General features: G+C 38.0%; 1 protein-coding gene across 1 annotated transcript in view; it reads right to left on the bottom strand.

Annotated features, from left to right (window-relative positions):
- The window catches only part of LOC128366227 (endoribonuclease ZC3H12A), a 63,258-nt gene extending 42,788 nt beyond the window's left edge, over nucleotides 1–20,470 (bottom strand). Inside the window, exons 1-3 of the mRNA XM_053326910.1 lie at nucleotides 20,384–20,470; nucleotides 20,068–20,121; nucleotides 18,954–19,037 (exon numbers count right to left, since the gene is read on the bottom strand). Of these exons, the coding sequence (XP_053182885.1) occupies nucleotides 18,954–19,037; nucleotides 20,068–20,121; nucleotides 20,384–20,470 (225 nt within the window). The remainder of the gene's footprint in view (nucleotides 1–18,953; nucleotides 19,038–20,067; nucleotides 20,122–20,383) is intronic.
- Nucleotides 20,471–20,973: the final 503 nt, after the last annotated feature.

Here is a 20,973-nt window from a genome sequence, read left to right as displayed (position 1 = left end):
AACTATAATGAATTAATTGAAAATTTGCCTTGACTTCTCTCTGATCTTTTTTTTATGGCATTCAAAAACCTGTTGCAACTGGACCCACTGGAGCCCTTAGAGAGCCATGATCTGGTGGAGAAGCTGGTGCCACAAAATAAATGACTCATTGAAGGTTTATGAGGCATCCTGTCATCTATAGCCGTGACAAACCAATTATACTGTCTAGATGAGAAGTCACTCAGTGAGTTGCGGGAAGAGCTTAGACCGGAAGCCACAAATGCTAAAAACATAATAGTCTGTTAAACTAGCGGTGAAAAGAAATGGAGGGAGGAAAGATTAGATTAGATGTCAGACATTGCCAATGGAGATTTGTGTGACATGCCTCAATATGACTCCATTGTCCTCGAGTGAAATATGCAATGGGGACACAAGGACCTATTTATGAATGGCTGCTGATAAACCAAAATACAGTCTTTCATATCATAAGCACATAATGTAAAAATACTAAGTGGAGTGGTTGTTGTAGTCATCAATTTTTTTTGGCACAGCAAAAGCCTAATGGATATAAAAGTGGTCATTTGAAAAGGTCACTAGTTTGAAGTTTGAAAAAAATTCTGGTTATGGGAGTATAAGAAAAACGTGTTCTCAGCTCATTCAACAACTGCCTCTTGAGTGCCCTTGATCAAAAAATAGTCCTTTCATTTGAGCTTTCCCATTATTCAACACTGTAATTGACTGGGTAGCTGTAAGGTGAAAGTGCAACTCTTGAATCTCTTGAATCAACCTGAATCTGCTGTTGTAGATATTTAGGTCAGGATTAACACTACACAACTCAACTTTGAACTAAAACTATGTACAAAGTCCAGCAGAGATGTAACTTAGTGTGATACTATCCATTGTGCTGAATTTGTTGTACTGTGCATGGTGCTAGATTGAATAAGTTGGACTATGACTGTAATGTTTTCACTCACCTTTTACCTCAACTTAACTCCCTGCATATGAGAATGTATAAGTTCTATTAGGCTGGATTTCACATATAATGGTTTATACAGTTTTAATCACCTTCACTGTGGAGCAGCACAAGTGGCCAAACTTATAGAGATAAACAAAAGGTGAAGCTGGTTAGTAAAGATTGTTTTAGTCATGCTAGGGAAGGGGCTCCAGGATGACAATATGATGGCTGAGACTGAAATATCTCAGTAAACATGTGTTGGACTGCCATGGAAATTTGGTGATCTCCTTTTGATGATGCCCTGTCTCTCTCTCCACCTCAACAATCACATTTTGTTCCAAGAGTGACATTATTACTATTGGATGGGTTTCCATAACAGTTGGCACATATACTGTATTAAAGGTCCTCAGAGGATGAATTCAAATGTCATTAATGTAATGATGATGATTCCTACTACTGTAACCCTTCCTCCAGAGCCACCAACAATTAGTTCATATTATTCACTGGTTGAATTGTAATAATGATGATCCTCTGACTTTGCATCAGGCACCACCATCAGATCAACATTTCACTATGTGTAATGCATTGATTAAATACCTGCTAATAAACTGCTAGTGCTAATAAACAAGTGTTAGCATGTTAACATGCTAAACTAAGATGGTTTAAAACTGTGAGCATGTTAGCATGCTGATTTTTATCATTTTGTTTAAAACAGCAGTGAGAATAAGTGCAGTCTCAATGAACTTCTACAGTACATGACTGTAGTCTGTTAGTTTTGGTACCTTATTTGCTGTATGATCCTACAGTATATATAGTATGTTAAAATCCAAAAAATAGGTGTTGAGAAGCTTGCACTGGGAATTTTGACACCTGTGATATGCCGGGATTTGCCTTTTAAATGAAAAAGAAGGTACACAGGCATCTGAGTGAGAGACACAGAGCAGTACCCCAGAATTAACAGAAACTTTGCTCATCTAACTTTGATGTTTCCTGCCACACCTTTAAACTTTTCATCTAGTGGCACTACTTTAAATATTCATGACTCTGGTCCTTTGTCACAAACATCAGGAAATCCCTAGTGATTCCTCTGTTTTTGTTCTGTGTGCAGAGACTATTCATGTCCCTTGGTATTTATGAATGACTGCATGTTTTTGACGCTGATCTTTCTGCTCCTGGTACTATCATTTTCCCATCTTTCATACTGAAACCAGAAGCTACAGCATAATGAAGGCTTGGGCATCTGTGAAAGTCTTCACCAGTGCACAATGACTTGTTTAGCATTTATAATTTATTATCATTGCTCTTCAGCTCTGATTATATGCTGGAATGCAGCAACACATACAGTAATTGTAAGAACAGTGGTTGCAATCAGAGCCACAGAACGTGAGGTGTTTGCCTGAAATTACATGTTATAGGCTACATTATTTATGTATTACTGACAGATGATATCACGTACATTACTTTATTATTAAAAACACATTAAGAAATTATTCATGTGTTATAACGGTTTAAAGATTTAATTATTAATTAGTGAATGGCTCAATTTAAAGTTTAGCAATTGAGTTTTATTCTAATTGCTAATTAAGTATTCATAATGATTAAAAAAAGGGCATGTGAAAAATAAATATGCATTACATGGGCCTCTGTTCATTTTGCAGTTGGAATAATCATGTTTGTACCGTGCTATCAGAGTTGATGACCATTCATGCTATTCATTCAGCAATTAAAGCCCACCTAAACACTTAAACTTTTGTTTTCTTCAGTATTGGCATCACTGGATCTTAGTTACTTTTCTTCTACTGCAGCCTAATAGGAACACATAGTCCGGGGAAAGAACAGACAGTGATTTATACTGTAACTTAAAGTGTAAAGATATCCTCTTGATTTGACATTTTTTGGCCTTGTAGTGAGACAGTTAAACATGGCGAGAAGGAGAGAGAGGCATGACATGAAAAATGAGTCCCCCACCTGGGATTCGAATTGTAGACATTGTCATTATTTAGTATGTGCCTTAATCATTAGGCCATCAGGGCATCCCTTGAATACATCTTTAAACAGACGGAAGGCTGTGGATTTTGTCCTACATTACTTATAGTGAAAGCACATTCGGAAGGGATCTTTACATGGCCAGTGTAAACAGGAAGAATTATAACAGCAAATAAAACCTTTTAAAAAGTATTATTTTTGACTGTTGTGTTAAGACCGACTTGACAAATTGTGAACCCATCCTTTAAGGACTGGTGTCTTGCCTGTATAATAGAAAAGTTTTAATTTGGATTCACTTTCCTTTAATGGTTTAGGTTGTCAGAGTAGCTGATGCCTGGTGGAAAAATATAACATTTCATGCAATATAAGAGCTGGAGTCAGACTTAATATGTAATGCAGTTTTCGGTAAAGGATTTGCTATTGTTACTCTCCCCCTGTCTAATTGTGCCTTGGCTACTGTTTGGTGCAATAACACTGCCAATGAAGTCAAGTATCTCATGGTGAACAAAAGCAGACTTATCATGTGATAAACTGCCACTGTGGTCTGTTTTTAACATATAAATAAAAAAATGAATATATAAATTGGAGGAATCCAAAGTGGTAATTCCAGGTAACATCAGTGATTTTACAGTCCACCCCTAATTGAGTGCTGGTGTGCGTCAGAATTTAATCAACCTCCCTATTCTTCTCTCAATCACTCCCTTTAAGGACTTTTAACCAGATAATTGCTGCCTCGTCTACAATAATGCGCTTTTCTGGGTATTGTCATTTCATCAGTTAAGTGCTGCAACCAATTTATATGAAGGTTAGCGTGTCACTTGGGTGCTGTGCAAACAATATTCACTCTTTAATGGGGACAGTGAATATGACATTTTGTTTTCATTTTACGATGCGTGTTTCCATTGTGATCATTTTGAATGGAGTGATTATGCCTCTAATCGCTGTTGTGGGAATGCTCCGCAATCAACTCTGTGGTTCTGGACAGCAAGGCTGTGCTACAGGTTTCACTTCCATGAATAGCTGCTGTGCAACAACAGACTGACAAGAATGCAGTTTTAGTAAGCCCCGGTATCTTTACCACACTTACTCAGCCTGATGCAACACAGAATCAGTTCTCTCTGGATCCTGACAGTTTCTTTGCTCTGTGCTTCTATTTCACAGGTGGGCTCCTGTTCAGCCGGGGCTGTGTTTGTTTTATATGAACTCACCACTGATCCTGCTGACCACAAATCATGTTGGCAGAGGAGTGAGAGAGTAGAGTAAACCTCCCCCATCATGTGAGGAGGAAGTACTTTTTAAGATCTGTCAAAGCCTTTGCTAATAGAGGTGATCCATCTAGGGCTTTCAAAATGTCACAGACCAGCCTTGTTAATTTGCATAACCTCTAAAGCATCTCAGAGAGCGTGTAGTGCATTGATTGAGCCAATGACTTGGGAGATACTTTTCTCATTGACACAGTCATCAAAGCCAGTGTGAGTGTGGTCCTCCTTAATGCACTAACCTGTGTGGCGAGGAAGTACTCTGCTGCAGTTTTACAGACCCATCATGAGTCATTCCAACACTTTCAGTCTACCTAACCTGCGTACTACTCCTGGTTAAATATCATTATTTGATTTCTGATAAATCATGTATATGTGTAGTGGTAGTCATGAAAGGTTCAGTGAGCTTACAGTCTAACTCAACAAATTTAAAGTCTAACAATGGATGCTATCCAAAGAACAGCAGAGCGGCTACAATATGTGCATTGAACATTATGATTGTTTAAAGTAAATATTACACCAAGAAAGAAGGATTTCAAATGAGAAAGTTCCTGACATGGCCTCCACTGATTCATATATGTTATCCTGTGTAGTTTTGGACCCCTTTTAAACAATATGCAGTAATATGTCAATGAGTGAGTCTCAGTTTTATTTGTATATTGCACACACATGAGGAGTCACACACACATGCCTGAGCAATGCAGTGATGTCCTGCTGCCAGTTTCACATTATTCCACACAGTCAGTGGATATCAGTCTCTTGCCAGGAAACATAGATCAGAAAAACAGAAAAGAAGACTGCCAGCTTGCAGAGGTAAACAATGAAGGGTTAAATATTATTTTAAAAATGAGCTTTTCACACATTTTATAAGGGAGGAAATGCAAATAATATCTTCATAGATGGCACACACACAGTCAATTTTGGCTAGAAATCTGAATGTAAACATCACTTTTGTTTCACAAAAGCTCCACAGGACACCTTTAATGTAATATGTCATCTAATCAGGCTATAGATACAGCAATTGGTTTTGGCTGCATTAAGCCCTGTTTTCTTTGCCACAGATATTCAGTCTAAAGCAATGTGTTTGTTATGTGCTTTAGTCATCCTGAAACATGTCTATAGTAAGAAGGGTCAGGGCAACTATATTGTAGAAACATACATGCAGGCTAATTTGTATGGTGAACCTTTCCCCTGCTTTTGCAGTCTCTCTTCCACACAGTCTCTGTCCATTATGGCTTGATCCTGGGATGCATGCTCACATGTCTAAAAAGACAAAAGAAAAAAAACCCCACTCGCACAATCTGATATTCACAGAAAAATCCATATCTGCAGGTATCACGGGGAGGTTTACACTCTAGCAACCCAGCCAAACACATCAGTCCTCATTTTAACAGCCTTTATTCCTGACTTAAAAGTACAAAATTTAAAAAACACTTCATGAAAATACAAACAAATTTTCAGATTATATTAGAATGACACCAATCGTCTTCTCTCCTAATTGCTAAGTTTTTCTGGGCACCCAGCTGTAGAAAGAGTCCTGGTTGTTCCAACCTTCTTTCATTCAAGAATTATGGAGGCCACTGTGCTTTTGGGAACCTTCAATGCAGTAGAATTTTTTTTCGTAGCCTTCACCACATCTGTGCCTCGACACAATCCTGTCTCTGAGCTCTGCAGGCAGTTCCTTTGACCTCGAGGCTTGGTTTTCCCTTTGATATGCATTATCAGCCATGAGACCTAATACAGATAGGTATGTGCCTTTCCAAATCATGTCCAATCAATTGAATTTACTACAGCTGGCACTTCAATAAAAGTATAGACACTTCTCAAAGATGATCAAGAGAAATGTGAGGCATCTGAGCTAAATTTCACGTGTCATATGAAAGGGTTGAATACGTACTGTATGTCAGAACTTCTGAAACACAGTATTTACAAAATTCTGCTTTGTCATTATAGGTGTAGACTGATGAGGAAAAAAAATAATTTAAATGATTTTAGCATAAGGCTGCAACATAATAAAGTATGAAAAAATGAAGGGGTCTGAATACTTTCTGTATATGACAGATAAATAACACGAGGCACAGGAGAATTAAAGTTCTGCCAACTGGAAAATTTACAAAGTAGCTGATAGATACAGTATAACTCCCTTTTCACCCTGAGACACAATGTGAGGGTTCACATCATGGGCCCAGCCTGACAGCCACTATGATAAAATCACCTCAAGGTAGGCTATGACCCATTGAAATGGATATGTGCAACTGGAGAAACACAAACAGGTAGTCCTTCCTGCCCAGGGGAGCAACACCAAAGAGAATGTCATTAAGAAAACTTCATTGTTCCAGGGCTTTCTATGCCATCAAGATATTGTTTCTGGCAGAGACACAGACTGTTTCCCACACATTTTTCTACAACCGTGAAAGGCATTTTAAAGCACTGAATTTGTTCCAAGTCATAACTTCCTATTATCATATTAAAATACTTCACTCTTGAGTGCCTCGGAGCATCAATAGCGATCATCAGCTGTCGGCAAACCCCAGCAGCGAAGAAACTTTAATTCCTTTTCTTTTTGTTGGCAGGTCAGTCAGCACCATAATTAGAGTTTCAGGATACGTGCTGTTTTAAAATGTGTATTTTTCACAATGAACATCAAACACAACGGAGGGTACGGTAAGATAATGGAGCAGCTAAGTGCAGCGTAGAGAGGCGAGAGAAATGATGGCAAGTGAACTGGAGTTAATTTGTACAGTCTCAGACAGGGGACCATCAAGGCATCATTTATCACCACCTCCATCTCCCAAGTTATTAATCCCTTAAGGCATTGTTTCCACAGATAGAAATCAAGATGACACAAGAGTCTGGTCAAAGGAAATTAGAAAAGACACAGTGGTGGAAAGTTCAGTGAGTGGATCTGACCCATTGGTGCAAGATCACCGCTATATGAAAACTGATAAGTCAGATTCTGTGACACGTGTTATTTATCAGCATTGAAAGTAAATATTTCTGTATATATGTGTCATGGATAAAAGAAGTAGTGACACTGGCTTAAAATCAACTGAAGAAAAGAACATTTTATGGTTTTTAAGCTTTTTTCTTCTTCTTCAGATCACACAGTGGTTGTCTGAATATAGCTGAAATGTTTAGTCGATCAATACTTAACTTGATTGACTGAAGAAAGAACTGGAGACTGTCCATCCACGAAAGACAACACCATCAGTCATTTCAGCAAATTATCCTAAACAACATTTATTTATATGTTCAAATAACAAAGGCCACAGGTATAATAAATGATGTCCAAGAGCAAAGGAGGAAGTATTGTGAGGTTATTAGAGCCACAAAGTCTGAAAGATGTCAGGTTGGATAGTTCATAACATAACTGCAGTATGTTTCACCTGACAGATGTGTGTTTTTTAAAACCATGACAGACATCATTCCCTTCAGCTCTACAACATGTTTTATCATGTTTCACCTCATTGTTTCATTTTTTTTACCGGCTGCAATTTTACTGTTTTGGTTCACTCAGCAACAGCAGGCAGCTATTTTCAGCAAAGAAAGCTCTGATAAACCGACTGTACAGTACCTGTCTAGTATGAAAAAGAAGACAGTCAAAGTTAGCAATTAGCTGGTGAACATAGTAGAGCATTCTTTACAAAGTGAAAGTATGTCACTGTTGTACTTATAGCTTGTTGTGCTGTCGCTCAGTGGATAAAAAATGAATGAATGCAGTTTTTTAGTCATTGAATAAGGAAAAATGTGTCATACTTTTTTTTTCTCAGTCTCTCAAATGTGATGATTTACTGAACTTCTATTTTTTATCAACATAAAATGAATATCTTTAGGTTTTGGTGTTACTGTTGGTGGGGCATGACATATACAATATTTTAAAGTGTCACCTGGGGCTCTGACATTTTATAGACCCCATAATTATTCAAAATAGAATGAAAATAAGTTTAATCTCTATGTCTTAAACACATTTATAAACCTTATGGGACAGTTATATAATGTATATGTCTTTCTATCTATGTAAAATTAGCATGCTTGCCCAGATATATGAAATGTTTTTTTTTTCTCTATTCCCATATTGTCTTAGTTTACTGTAGCTGTCAAACCAATGTGAGTTATCTCAGCACAGCAAACAGCAATTAATAGTTTTGACAATGAAGCTCCAAACAATGCATTCTGTATAAGCTCAGTCCACAAACAATAAACCATTAGCATGCATGATTGCAATGTATTATACTGAAAATAAAATAGTGCCATACTTCACATGCTCGGGGCACCGAATCGATTGGGAGTTGCAACATCAGCTGGAGTATGTGTGCATGTATGCGTGTGCGTGTGTGCGTGTGTGTGTGTGTGTGTGTGTGTGAGAAAGAGAGAGAGAGAGAGAGAGAGAGAGAGAGAGAGAGAGAGAGAGCGAGAGAGGGAGAGAGAGGGAGAGGAGAATGATTCATTGGGGGAAAGGGCTGGAGGGAGGTTTAGGAATGATGATGAAAAACGATAAAGAATAATAAATGAGAAACAACTGGGAAGATTATAGAGGTTATTAGGATGTGGAAAAAAAAGATTGGCCTTATCCTTTAAATTCACACAGGAGTACAATGGGAGACATGGAAAACACCTAAATGTGGTAATGTTGGATTTCATTTGCTGTAGGTTGTTCCCTGCCTCTTTTCATACAATAGAGGGTGGCTGTAGCCTCAAGGCTAGCGAAGCAAGATTATGAGCCGAAGGTCACCGGATTGAACTTCTCTGAGTGCAGGAAGGGAGCAAATAATCTCCTGCCCCCAACTACTAATTAGGTGCCCTTGAGCAAAGTCCTCAACCTCCAGCTGCTCCAGTGCACCGTATGGAGCTTCTCCCAAGTGTAAGTGTGCATTGTGTGTATAACAGTGTGCAGGCTTTTATGTGTAAGTACATTTCAAGAAAATAACAGCACCCACAATATTATTGAGTTCTTATGTGATAAATTTGAAAATTTGTCAAAAATGCTCCAGCATTGGTTTGTAGAAATGCAATCATAAACACAAAGGACTCTTTCTTTATCTTGAAGAAAACATACAGAAGCGGTCTGCTGTCTAATTAAAATTTCATAGCATATTGATCAGCATATTGTGAGAAAAACAAACAGGCACTGGATGCTTTTCTAGAAGATTCTCATGTGTTGACAACAACAAACAGAGTTATTTAACAAGTGAAAACAGAGATAGCTAGAAAAACAAAAAAAGAAGTTAATTCTCATGAAGCAGCTTTGAGGGAAGGTGTGGATTGGGATACACCAGCGATTAGTGGATGTATGTTTTCTGTTTACCACAGTGTGAGCTGGACAAAAATGTGATGTTGCTCATACCAATTTGATTGTCAAAACATCCTGTCAGCCCCAAAACCCCCCAAACCGAACTGAAAAAAGGAACAATATTCAGACAAGTCAATCAAAATGTGTAGATTGTATTGTGTGGTAATTCATAAAGATTGCCACACAAAGTAAGACAATGATAGACAGAAAATTGCCTACCTTTTTGCCCCAAAACAGTTTCCAAGGACGACTTGTTTGTTTCTGTGTAACAAACCATCTAACATGTCAGGTTGGAGCTGCACAACCATAGCTGTATAGGCTACAACCAATATTCACTTTCCTTTTAGTTCTGTTTGGCTTTCCACCAACTTGCTCCATAACAATCAACTATCATTAGCTAATGAGAAATAATGCATATGGTTTTTTCACAGATTATACAAACTGTTCATCACCATTTATTTGTTACAAGAAGCCACACAGTACAAAGCTAACATTGTGTGGTATCTATGGTGTAATGGTTTGTGTGAATTTAAAAGAATAATTGAAAAAGAACTTATAAACAGTTTTATAGTTTCATTTTTCAAGATTTGGAGGGAAAATATAAGAAAAAAGAAGACTTCTGCTCCATAGTTGAAGGTTACTCCACCTAGAAAGCTGAGAATTGTGTTTGAGATCCACCATGTTGTTTGAGGCCAGCATCTCCTGGCTGCCTGGTGCTGGCAAGGTAATGTGCTGCGGGACTTTAAAGTGTTTTCACTGAAAAAAGCCTACCTGCTGCGGCTGGAAATGAGGCTAATGAAAACAGAACCAAACAAGTTGTGGGCTGTAAATTCAGAGAGTTAAAAGATATTAAAACTCTCCATAGAGCTGAGGGGAACTGCAGAGTCAGCTGATAAGTATCATATTTGATCAATTGTTAATATGAAAATGTTGATTATACATGTGATGTCATTTGATCATCAGCTTTAAGCAAAATATATTACATATAATATCATAAAACACTTAAAAATCATATTAATCTGAATCTAAAATGTTTATAATTGAATGTATGGTGGAATAAATAATACTGTGTGGATAATAAAACAAGCATGAAACAATACTGAGTCAAACTGGCACTCACTCATTTCAAGGCTGGACATAACACGTATCATTTAACAACTCTCATTTAATTAAGCACAATTAGAGCAACTGTATCCATAGGGACAGTGTCTGGCTGACTACCAATATTGTATATTACTCAGATGATCCACTCAGTATTTATTGCTGCATATTGTATTACCATAACAGGAGGCCATGGGTATGAAGAAAAGCAGATTCTCAAGAGATCACAAACTGTGGCTTTACCATAAAAGAATGACCATTTGCTTTGATGAAATTGCGGAGGTTGTGCACAGCTGGCACTGGTGGATGAAGTGGACAGAGGGGTGAGGGTGGGAGTGAGGGGGTGTTGAAGTGGCAGGCTTGAAGCAGGGGACTCCGAGCTGAGAGCACACCTCAGAGAGGTCCATCTGTTCACTTCGTCAAGTCCTGATGGGCAGGAGTCCCCATGCCAGGATCCTGCTGGTTGCCTCTACTGGAAATGCACACTAATACACGTACGCTGTACACAGTGACAGAGACTCAAACAAACATAAACACAGATGCACAGCACACACACAAACACTCTACAGCTGTAATTGAAAATTGCACTTAGGATGTGGCTTGTCAGGGAATGTAAGAAGTCATTTTTCTCTGGCTCCATCTTCGTCTCGTCCTTGACCTCCTGACCTCAGCACCAGCAGTACTGCAGTGACTCTGCACTGGAGGCAACATTCAGCCTTTCAACAGACAAGGAAACAACCATCTGCTTTTGATGCAGCTTTTCCATGGTGCTCACTACTAATTCACCCACACAAGCAAGGTTGAGACTATTCAAAGATGACATGCGAAACTCTGTTTGTCATCTCTTGTGGAGGGAACAGCGTTTCAGTCTCATCTTTAATGGCTAAGAGGATTTGTCTCAGCGAGGTGCCTCTGCTGTGAGTTTTAAATCACTGTTGACAACAGAGTTTCTCCCTGGATTAGATCTCCAGTTTCATTACGATGGCCCTGATAGCATCTCCCACAGAATTGATAGAAGGTGGCTTATTATTTTACACTAAAATGTTTCCTGCCTCACCAGACTGAAATTAAGTTAAAAGAGACATGTGTTGCCTCAATGTAGGATAGTGCCACACATTCCCTTTTGAAGCTAAGTGATAAAATGCTTCTTTTGAACTCGCATGTCAATCAGTATAACTTCTCCGTAGATTTGATCTCTTGCATTTCAAAAGCACATGCTGTGTGGGTTGATACCTCTGTGTTTAGCTCCATGTGTAAAATATCAAGATACAGGTGCAGTGCTGTACTGTACTGAATTGTCACTTCAGCATGGTACAGTTAATTTAAGAGCTTTGAGGACAATGGAGTATTAAATATTCTTCTGCTTTCTATAAAGACACTCATCTAAATAGTTTCCATAAATAGTGTGGATATTGTTGAATAAAACAAATATGTGAACAAACCTGTGTTACTGCAAGTTGGTAATCTGGTTTCATAAAGCTGTTATATTTAGGCTTCTGTATGTGATGACCAAATATTCAGATGAAGTATGTTTTTGTGGTATTTCACTATTGTTGGAATATTTCTTCGGAATTCATTGAAAATAAATGTATATCACAAAATCAACATCATCCAATGCAATTGTGTAATCTCATCATATTGAAGCCATTAGTTTGTTGTTTAAGGACATTTCATTCAGCTAAGCAACATCACATGTGTGATCTTGGATGCTCAGTAGTTTTCTGTTGTACTCCGATCACTGAAATGAACTCTACTAACTGACTAACAACATGCAAAAAGTTTGGGATTTTCTCGATGACCAGTAAGGGTTACATTAAAAAAAAAGTTTCCCCCTAAGTTTCTGCACCAGAGACCCTCTTGTGTTGACAGGGAACAGTTGCACATCAGAAACTTGTGGAAAGAAAAGTTTTTGCTCCCCATGTCCCCATGTGGGCTCTGTAGTTTGCACTTTTTAAGGAACCATGACTACTTCCTTAAAGTCATGAAAGATGGTGGATATGGTTAAAACATGTGAAATGTGATTATTAGCATTAGATGGGGCAGTGGTGTTGCACAGAAGCTGCATACTTTATAGGAAACGTGGACATTCAAAAGTAGATTTATTTAAAATGTAAAAAAAAAAAAAAGTCAGAGGCACAGACACAGAGAGGAAATCCACAGGCCATCAGTATAACCTCTCAGTTTAATTGGCACATGCTCTATATAACAAGCTACTGGGTGAAAGGTCTATAGTGCAACTGTCTGAGGAAATCAGGGGGTGTAAAGAATTAATAAAGGCAGTGGTCCACCCCTTTAACCATTTTGTAATTCACAGATTCAAATCTCATTTGTGGGCTGTAATAGCAGGGATATCCTGTCATAACACAAGTGTGACAGGGAGCTGCCTGCCTCAGTTGGACCAACTCATGCTTGATAGTGCATTATCATTAGTGGGAAGCCGCAGATTAATATTTCATTAGGATTGTGGCTTTGCAGGGGCTTCCAGGCATACCAAGTGATATGTTATTCCCTGCTTCACACCGATTACTCTCTCACAGGCAGGGATGTGATACAAGAGCTCTTATTATGATGGACAGAGCAGTGGTGCAAGGTGTTCAGGAAAAAAAAAGAGATATCCCTATTTAACGGTGTGTAAGCATGGATGGCCAAAGCGGTGTATCATCACTTTTCCAGGCATGGCCATAACAAACCATTATTGGGCTGCTTGGGGTGGTGAGGGGAGGAGCACCAATCTTAACAGGGCCGCTTGTCATGGACAGCGAGGATGGCTAACTCCCTTTGTATTAAAACAGAATATTTTACAAAAGGAATAAAAAAAGAAGAATAATCAAGTTGTAAGTCACTGCTCAATTGAAGCTCCCAGTTACTTCACCAACTACTTCAGTCTTAGCAGTTTTTGCAGAAATTTTGCAAAGGCGCTCAACTTTTTAGAGAGTAGTCTTCTGAGCAAGTGTACATTTTTTATACCGCTAAAGTTCTTTGAAGCAGTTTTCCAGCAGACTGAGAGGGATTTTGAACTTTTTACTGTAAATTGTCAATCATACAGTATGTCTGTTCTGTTTGTTGTGTTTTTACATGTTTTTTAAGCATTTAACTTGTTTCTTATACTCTATACTCTTTACTCTATCTATCACCTAAAGGCATTGCAGGTCCATGTTGCATTTCCAACCTCATAAAACCTATGCAAAGTGGATTCGTTGAATTAATTAAATCACTGTTTACATCTGTGTACGTTCGGCAGTGTTGCTATCTGCTTTACTTTGAGTGTGTAAATCATTGCTGGCGTGCATCCTTGTGTGCACGTGAACAGACGAACTTCATAAAAAACATTGCTCCATAGCGCTACTAGTGGTCAGAAACTTCACAAGGTATCCTTAACTTTGTATTGTCTTGTTTCTTATCACAATACAATCAATCTAATTGTCTGCTGGGAATGGGTTGTGGCAGTCTTGTATTGATTGTTTGTATTGATTGATTATTGTATTGTAATTTCATTGTTGTCATATTAATCTTTCTATTAATCTTTCAGTTATTTTTAATGTTTTGTAGTGATGGCCCACATTTCCCATCATGCCGAGTGATGCATTGAGTAGTTTGAATAGTTTAAGTTTCCTGTTTTCTAACTGTTTCAAAATGAATATGTTAGTATCTGTATGTGTAAAAGAGCTCTATGTTAATGATTTATTGAGTTTTTATTTATTTACCTGTGTGGTTGCTGTTAACTTGTTTTTGACCCTAGCTGTATTTTACTCCTTTGCTTTTGAGTTGATTGCATGTCAACAGTGATTTGACACTGTTGAGAGCTGCTTCCAGCCTCTCATTCCATGCTGCTCACAACAGTACCAAAAAATGCTTTGCTCTGACAGGGGAGTAAAAGTTCTACACCAATCAACATATGTAAAAATCATAGAAGGCCTAGACAAAAATACAAAATATGTTTAGAATTAGAAACTGTCAGTCTGCCTATGTTGGGAGAGATATTTATGCAACACTTCCTTATGTCATCAACAGATTTCTGACAAGTGTTATGCAGGGAATCTATATACATGAAATTGCAACATTGATGTAAAATAGCACATTCACTGTTGTATTTTAAACTGTAATTACTCACAGTCATCTCAGGAATCTCCTACTACACTGTTAGGCATTTTATCTACAGCATGAGAAAAGACAGCCAACCTTACAGCGTGCATATTTTCATCTCTGTTTGGTATTTCAGTGATAGTCTGACAAATACATACAGAGGCTACAAGAAGAAAACTGAATCATTATCCTTCAGCTTGTGGCAGCTTGTACTGTATGTTGGGCAGCTTCAGAATTCATCAAGAAAACTGTTTGATAAAACTTAAGCAAATCCTCCCCTCTGCAAAGTGCCTGTATTATTTTTGACATTCTCTAGAAACTGTGAATCTTCAAAGACGGCATGTTTAAACCTCAAACTGTTTGAAATATCAAAGCTGTGGTATGGCAACTTTCTAAATGTCACCGTGGGGGATCTTCCGTTCTTTTGATGCTCATTTCATGAGGAACAGTAATGACAGGTCTGAAGGTGTTTCAGCACCCCTATCAATGCTGAGGCATTGCTCTAATGTCATTCCTCCCTCTGTTTGAATACTCACTTTGAGGATATGAACATGAATCGTTATTTCATTCCCTAAACCTGCTCATTTTTCATCTTTTGAATGATGTAAATTCTTGGTTTACAGAGTAATTGCAGTTGTCATTTTCCTGGATTTCCAAGGCCCCTATCACAGGTGCCTGTCGCAGTCTAAAGCATTATGCATATAAAACCAGAGGATTTCATTCATACCCAAAGGAAATATTGGCTTATAACCTCATTTATTAGGCAGATAATAGAGTCAATAAGGATTCGAATCCTCTCAATCTCTTTATAGCTTCAAGTATTGCTGCATGCTCTGAGGCTGCCACTGACAGACTAATGATAGTTATATACAAGCTGATGGGCTGAACAGCAGGGATTTTATGTAGAAATGTGAGCTCTGCTAATGGCTGCATTGACCCAACAGGGTGTATTCAGACAATTCTTTCCCGACTAATGTTTCGATTTTTTAACTTGGAAGTGAGAAAACTTGATTGTTTCTCTGTTTGATAGCCCTGTACACACTTTTGGTTGGTTTGTACGCTATACGTTGGCCCACTTTCATTAATCATTGTCTTCTATTAATTTCTATTCTATACAGTGCTGATCCAATCCACCTCACAGAATGTACAATAAGCTTTAATTAAGTTGATCAAACCTCCTTCCTCTCCTCTCCCCCTTCCTGGCATCCGTGTGGGATGAGGACGGCTGCAGATAAAAATATGGAGCTGATTGCTATGCACACAATGTGCACAATGACTTCATGACCAGCTAATCAGCCCATCAATGGTGTTAATGAGCAGTTGCTGTGGTAATTTATATCAACCTCTGTTTCCCATTCAGAAATAAGGAAAGTTTCACCTTCACATCCTTAAAGTTTTCTCTTAAGAACACGTGTCCATCAGTTTTAAAAAAAGAAGAGGAGTACAAACTGTTCATAAGCATCCAATCAATTAGACACTGAGTCCTTAGACAAAACAAGGTTGAAGATTTGCATTTGTGTTTGGTTGCTAAATATAAATCGTTGGAGTTGGAGAATGTATATTTGTTAATTTAAAAAAAATCTTTGGTCTTTCACATTTTCAAACAGCTAACTTTACATTTGTTTACACTTAGTTTTTTTTAAAGGATATAAGAAAGACATAATTTGGGTAAAAAGATACAGTAACATTTTTAATAATAATAGAGAGTTCTGTCCCTGACATGTTCCTTGATTAAAGGTACTGATTCAATAATAATAAATAATTAAATAATTAAAATAAACAGATTTTTACGGTTTATGAAAGGCCTGATGATGATGCACAGCTTTGGAGATTCATATCCTTACAGTAATAGATGATAATAATAATAATTAAAGTACAGTAAATGGCAAAGGCACCTTTTCAAGATTTTTTTATAGAATGGATTAAATCAAACTAAATGACTGTTTTATTTGAACCAAATCAACCAATTTGCTGCTGATGAAAAGTTAATAGAGGTTATGTTTGTTTGTTCATTCTTTATTTGCTTCCTTTTATTTTTAAAAACAGAATCATATCTAGTCAACTGTAGTGAGCTTTAATTGCCTCTTAAATTGCTTCTTGAATAGATGTTTAAAAGGTATAGAAACTTTTTTTTTATTAACAACATATATACATGCAAATGTGATAAGCCTTCAAGTCAAGCAAACTCTTTTGATTGGATTGCTGTAAGCTATAAAGGGGATGTAACATGTTTTTTGTGATTTCTTTTTTCATTTATACATTTTTATAATGTGGGATGTCCATGTTAAAGTTCCAAAACTTGATGTGAATGTATGTAAAAATGCCGCCTTCAAGTTCAAAGCCCAGGTTTGAATTCTCCATTTGCAATGTTACGTCTACTTCCCCATCAAACTGGTATCTGATCATTTGCACATACTCACAAACAGCTAACTGTTACAGTATATAGCCTTTGTTGCTAAGGTTGTTCCACTGGTTGTTTGTATCCACTGCTTAAGCTCAAACGTGTATGGATGTATTTGAAAGTGAAGAAAAGGAAAAAGCAAAATCTTTGTACATTAAGTGCATGAATCCTTCAAAAGCTTACCAGCTTAACACGCCACATATGTATGAACCCAGATAAACATTGACAAAAGATTTTCAAAAGTTATTCTGGTGTGAAATGTTTTTTTTTATAACTGAGAACAATCTCAGGTTAAAATGGCACAATCAAAACAATGTCTGGCTGATATTGTCCTCTAACTAAAAATCAAGAACTATGAGTCAGTATTGTGAATCTTCAGTACAATGGATGCTGTCTGGCTCATAACAATCATGCAATGAATTTCTTTTTGCATGTTTTACTTTCTACCTTAATTGTAGAGTTATTTTTATTTGTAAATTGAATCTTAAGCTGATCTTTGTCAGAGATAGAACTAACCAAATATAAGCATGTTAGAGTAAGAATGCAGTCATCACATAATAACAGTTGATGCAATCTGAACAGATTGTTGTAAGCATTGCTCATCTCTGACTATTTGTTTCTTTTTTCATCTCCTGCACAGCTTCTAGGAAGACAGTTTTGCTTATCAAAAATGATAAATGTCATATAAATCAATGCTTATAAAGAGAACAACAGCATTTCAAGATAGTAAACCAGAGAGATATGGTACAACAGATACAGATATCGCACTTTACACAATATTTTTATGTAGCATCGCACACATTATTAAATAATACTAGTTTTTGTATTTCATCTAGTCTTTTCATGGTTACATGCAGGGAAACAGTGTCAGCAATGTCCTTGACCATCTGATTAGATATTTGAGTCAGAAAGAGTAGTTCACATGTGCTGTTGTCCACAGAGCACCTGGGGACAGCTGAATGCACTTACGTTATTGCTCTCCATTTGGTGCAGTGGCCTTTCTGTCCATTATTGTTCACAGAAGGACGGCTACTGAGTTTATATCTGGTAAACCAACAGTGTGTTCAAGTACACACACATACACAATCACACAGTGCACACTCTGGGTGAGACTTCCTGAAGTCTCCTTCTGTATGCACTATTAACCCTGTCATTAACAGGCGTCCAGTCATTAATCAGTCCTGCTCCAAACATCTCAAATAATGTTAAGTATTATTGATAATCAGAAACATAGCTGTAAGGATAGACAAGTCACTGCTGTTTTAGAAGCCTTCACACATTATCCTCTGTGATATTATGGTATTTGCTCCAGAATACGTTGCATGGTCAATGTCAATCTGACCTGTTTGCACTTTGCTGTAGACACGGGAGAAGGAGCAAAACACTTCAGTCAACAGACCATGGCTGCTAGCTGAGTGCAGAGCTAGGCCTAGTGTGTCTTCCCCTCAGTTTGACAGTCATCATAGTCCCCCCATGCTCCTAACCCTTTGACCCCGTCACATCTTTCTCCCAGACTATGAGTATCCTTGAGTTGTGGGCTCAGCAGACCTCCAGAAGAGGGACTGAGAAGCATCCTCCTCAAGCAGCATACATAATTTATCTTCCAGGTGGGCACATCCAGGGAGTATATGTGGGGTTTTCTTAGGGCGTGTGTCCATGTAGCATTTTTTCTCTCACAGAAAAGCACTGGAAGGGTGCTGGGGAGCGCTGGGATGAAGCCTTTGTATAGTATGAGAAAAAAAAAACTGCATGTGGATTTTGTTTCTATGACAACAATATCTTGACAATTTCTATGACAACACACCTGAAACATTAAGTGTCTGGCCAATCTGCTCCTACAAATGGGCTTTTCTGTCTTTGTCATGATAGTTTCTGTCAAACATATAACGCTCAGGATACAGACACGGCCAGAACAAGCTTCTCCTTCATTTTCTTGGTTACCAGGGTGACAAGACCCACCCCATCCAATATGTGATTGGTTGTCTGAAAATGAGTAACAGGGAAGACACCAGAAAAGTTCTGAGCCTTTCAACAACAAACAGTCACACAAAAAAGGCAGATCACTCTGAAAAAAGACACTGGGTGCAGCGCTTTTTCTGTATTCACATGTGGCTGCATGCAATACAGTATGTTCTCATTGAGAACAATTGAGAAAAAGATGCTGGCGCTTAGAAAGAAATGCTATATGGACACTCAACCTTAAAGGGAAACTGTAGTTGGCAGCTGGCAACTGCAAAATGGGCTACCATATAATTTGATGGGGTGATTTCAGGGCAACGGACATCCACAGAGACACAAAATGTTTTCATTGCCCTTCGCTTGATCCAGTCTGTTTCTTATTGTGTATAACCAAATCTTGCTCAAGGAGAAGTCTTGCTCTGAAATCTCACGAGAGTTGAGTTGTTCAGCTAAATATTTAGCCATGACTTCCAAAACCTTTTAGATAAGACTAGGCTACACTTACTGTACTCTAACACAACAAACTGGCACTCCTCTCTCCAGCTGAATATTCAGCTGATTTTGACAACAACTCAACTTTTGTGTCTCAGAGGAAGACTTCTCCTTGAACAAGACTAAGACACAATAACAAACAGATCAGATCAAGCAAAAGGTATAGAAAAATGTTTTATTTATCTGTATGGTCTTTTCCATAATGTTGTCAGAAACTAGTAATAACAATTTGAACCTGTAAGTGGCAAAAAAAAAAAAGTTTAGTGGACGTACATTGATAGTGTGCAATTGCCCCATCAGATTACATTGCAGCCCATTTTGCAGCTGCAGGCTGCAGTGCTCTTGCCCAATATTGGACCAGTTACCAAAATTATTGCCCCCATTAGTCATTTAGGCACAAAAAGATGGGAAAATAGGGCTGAAAGGTTGAAAAATATTGAAGTTTCCCTTTAAGTTAATTTGATATATTTATATATTTCTGTCCCGTGTTTTTGATAGGAACAACAGCACAATATGAAGCAGCGACGCAACTGAGATTTGTTTAGCTAATTATTTTTCTCACGTCTGACTTTTCTTTGCACAACGGGTCAGTCATCTTCTGCAGTTCATCTTCAACCTGTCTCCAAATAACAGCAGTTACAAATTATGCTTTAAAAAGGGGCATCAAAGGGCATTGAACATAATTAGGCTGTCCATGACCCTCCCCACAGCTAGTTGATCTAAGATTTTCATTCAGTGGTCTTATACAACAGGCAGGAGAGGTGACATGTGGTGGGTTTCTCAAGTGACTTTTTCCTAAGTTAACACAAGCTCTTTCTACTTATTATCCTGAAAACAGTCAAATTCCCAGGACACTTTTGTAACACTTTCTGTGTTACTCTCTGCATGGTTGATGTTATGGCTTCAAGAGGGTCCTCTGAAGTCCTGCGCTCCTCAGAGCTGATGCAGTGTAGGGTTGGAACCATCAGGAAACAAAGGACTCAGGGAGCATAAGCTCCCATTTTCCAGAGCAAGTTAAAAGCAGCACAGCTCCTTCTAATGCTCAGAGGCCTATTTTAGATATAGGGAGCTTTTAATGTCTAATGCACACTGCTGGGCTCACTGACAACGTCGATGGTGAAAGGAGGACTTCAAAAAAGCAACAAACATGGAATGTTCCATACTTTTAGAAAGAGGGATGTGTTGCCTGAGTGAGAGAGTTGCAAATGATGTAATTTGAGTGAAAGTACCAGAAAATCTAAATATCATAGTTGCTGGTTTCCATTGCAATATTGTTGAAATTAATAGTGAATATTTTCATTTGACAAATTGGCATGTAGTACTGGAAAAGCACTCATCCTTACATCCATTTTCTATGCCCGCATATCCTGTTGAGTGTCACAGGGTGTTGGGGTCTATCTCAGCATGCACTGGATATGTGTGTGCATGGGTGAGAGGCATTGTAAATGGCTTTGTTCTGCCCTCAAGT

Source organism: Scomber japonicus, chromosome 10 (assembly GCF_027409825.1).
Source record: "Scomber japonicus isolate fScoJap1 chromosome 10, fScoJap1.pri, whole genome shotgun sequence".
Classification (NCBI taxonomy): domain Eukaryota; kingdom Metazoa; phylum Chordata; class Actinopteri; order Scombriformes; family Scombridae; genus Scomber; species Scomber japonicus.
Note: the sequence above shows the minus strand (reverse complement) of the source record. Positions and strands in the feature narration are given on the sequence as shown.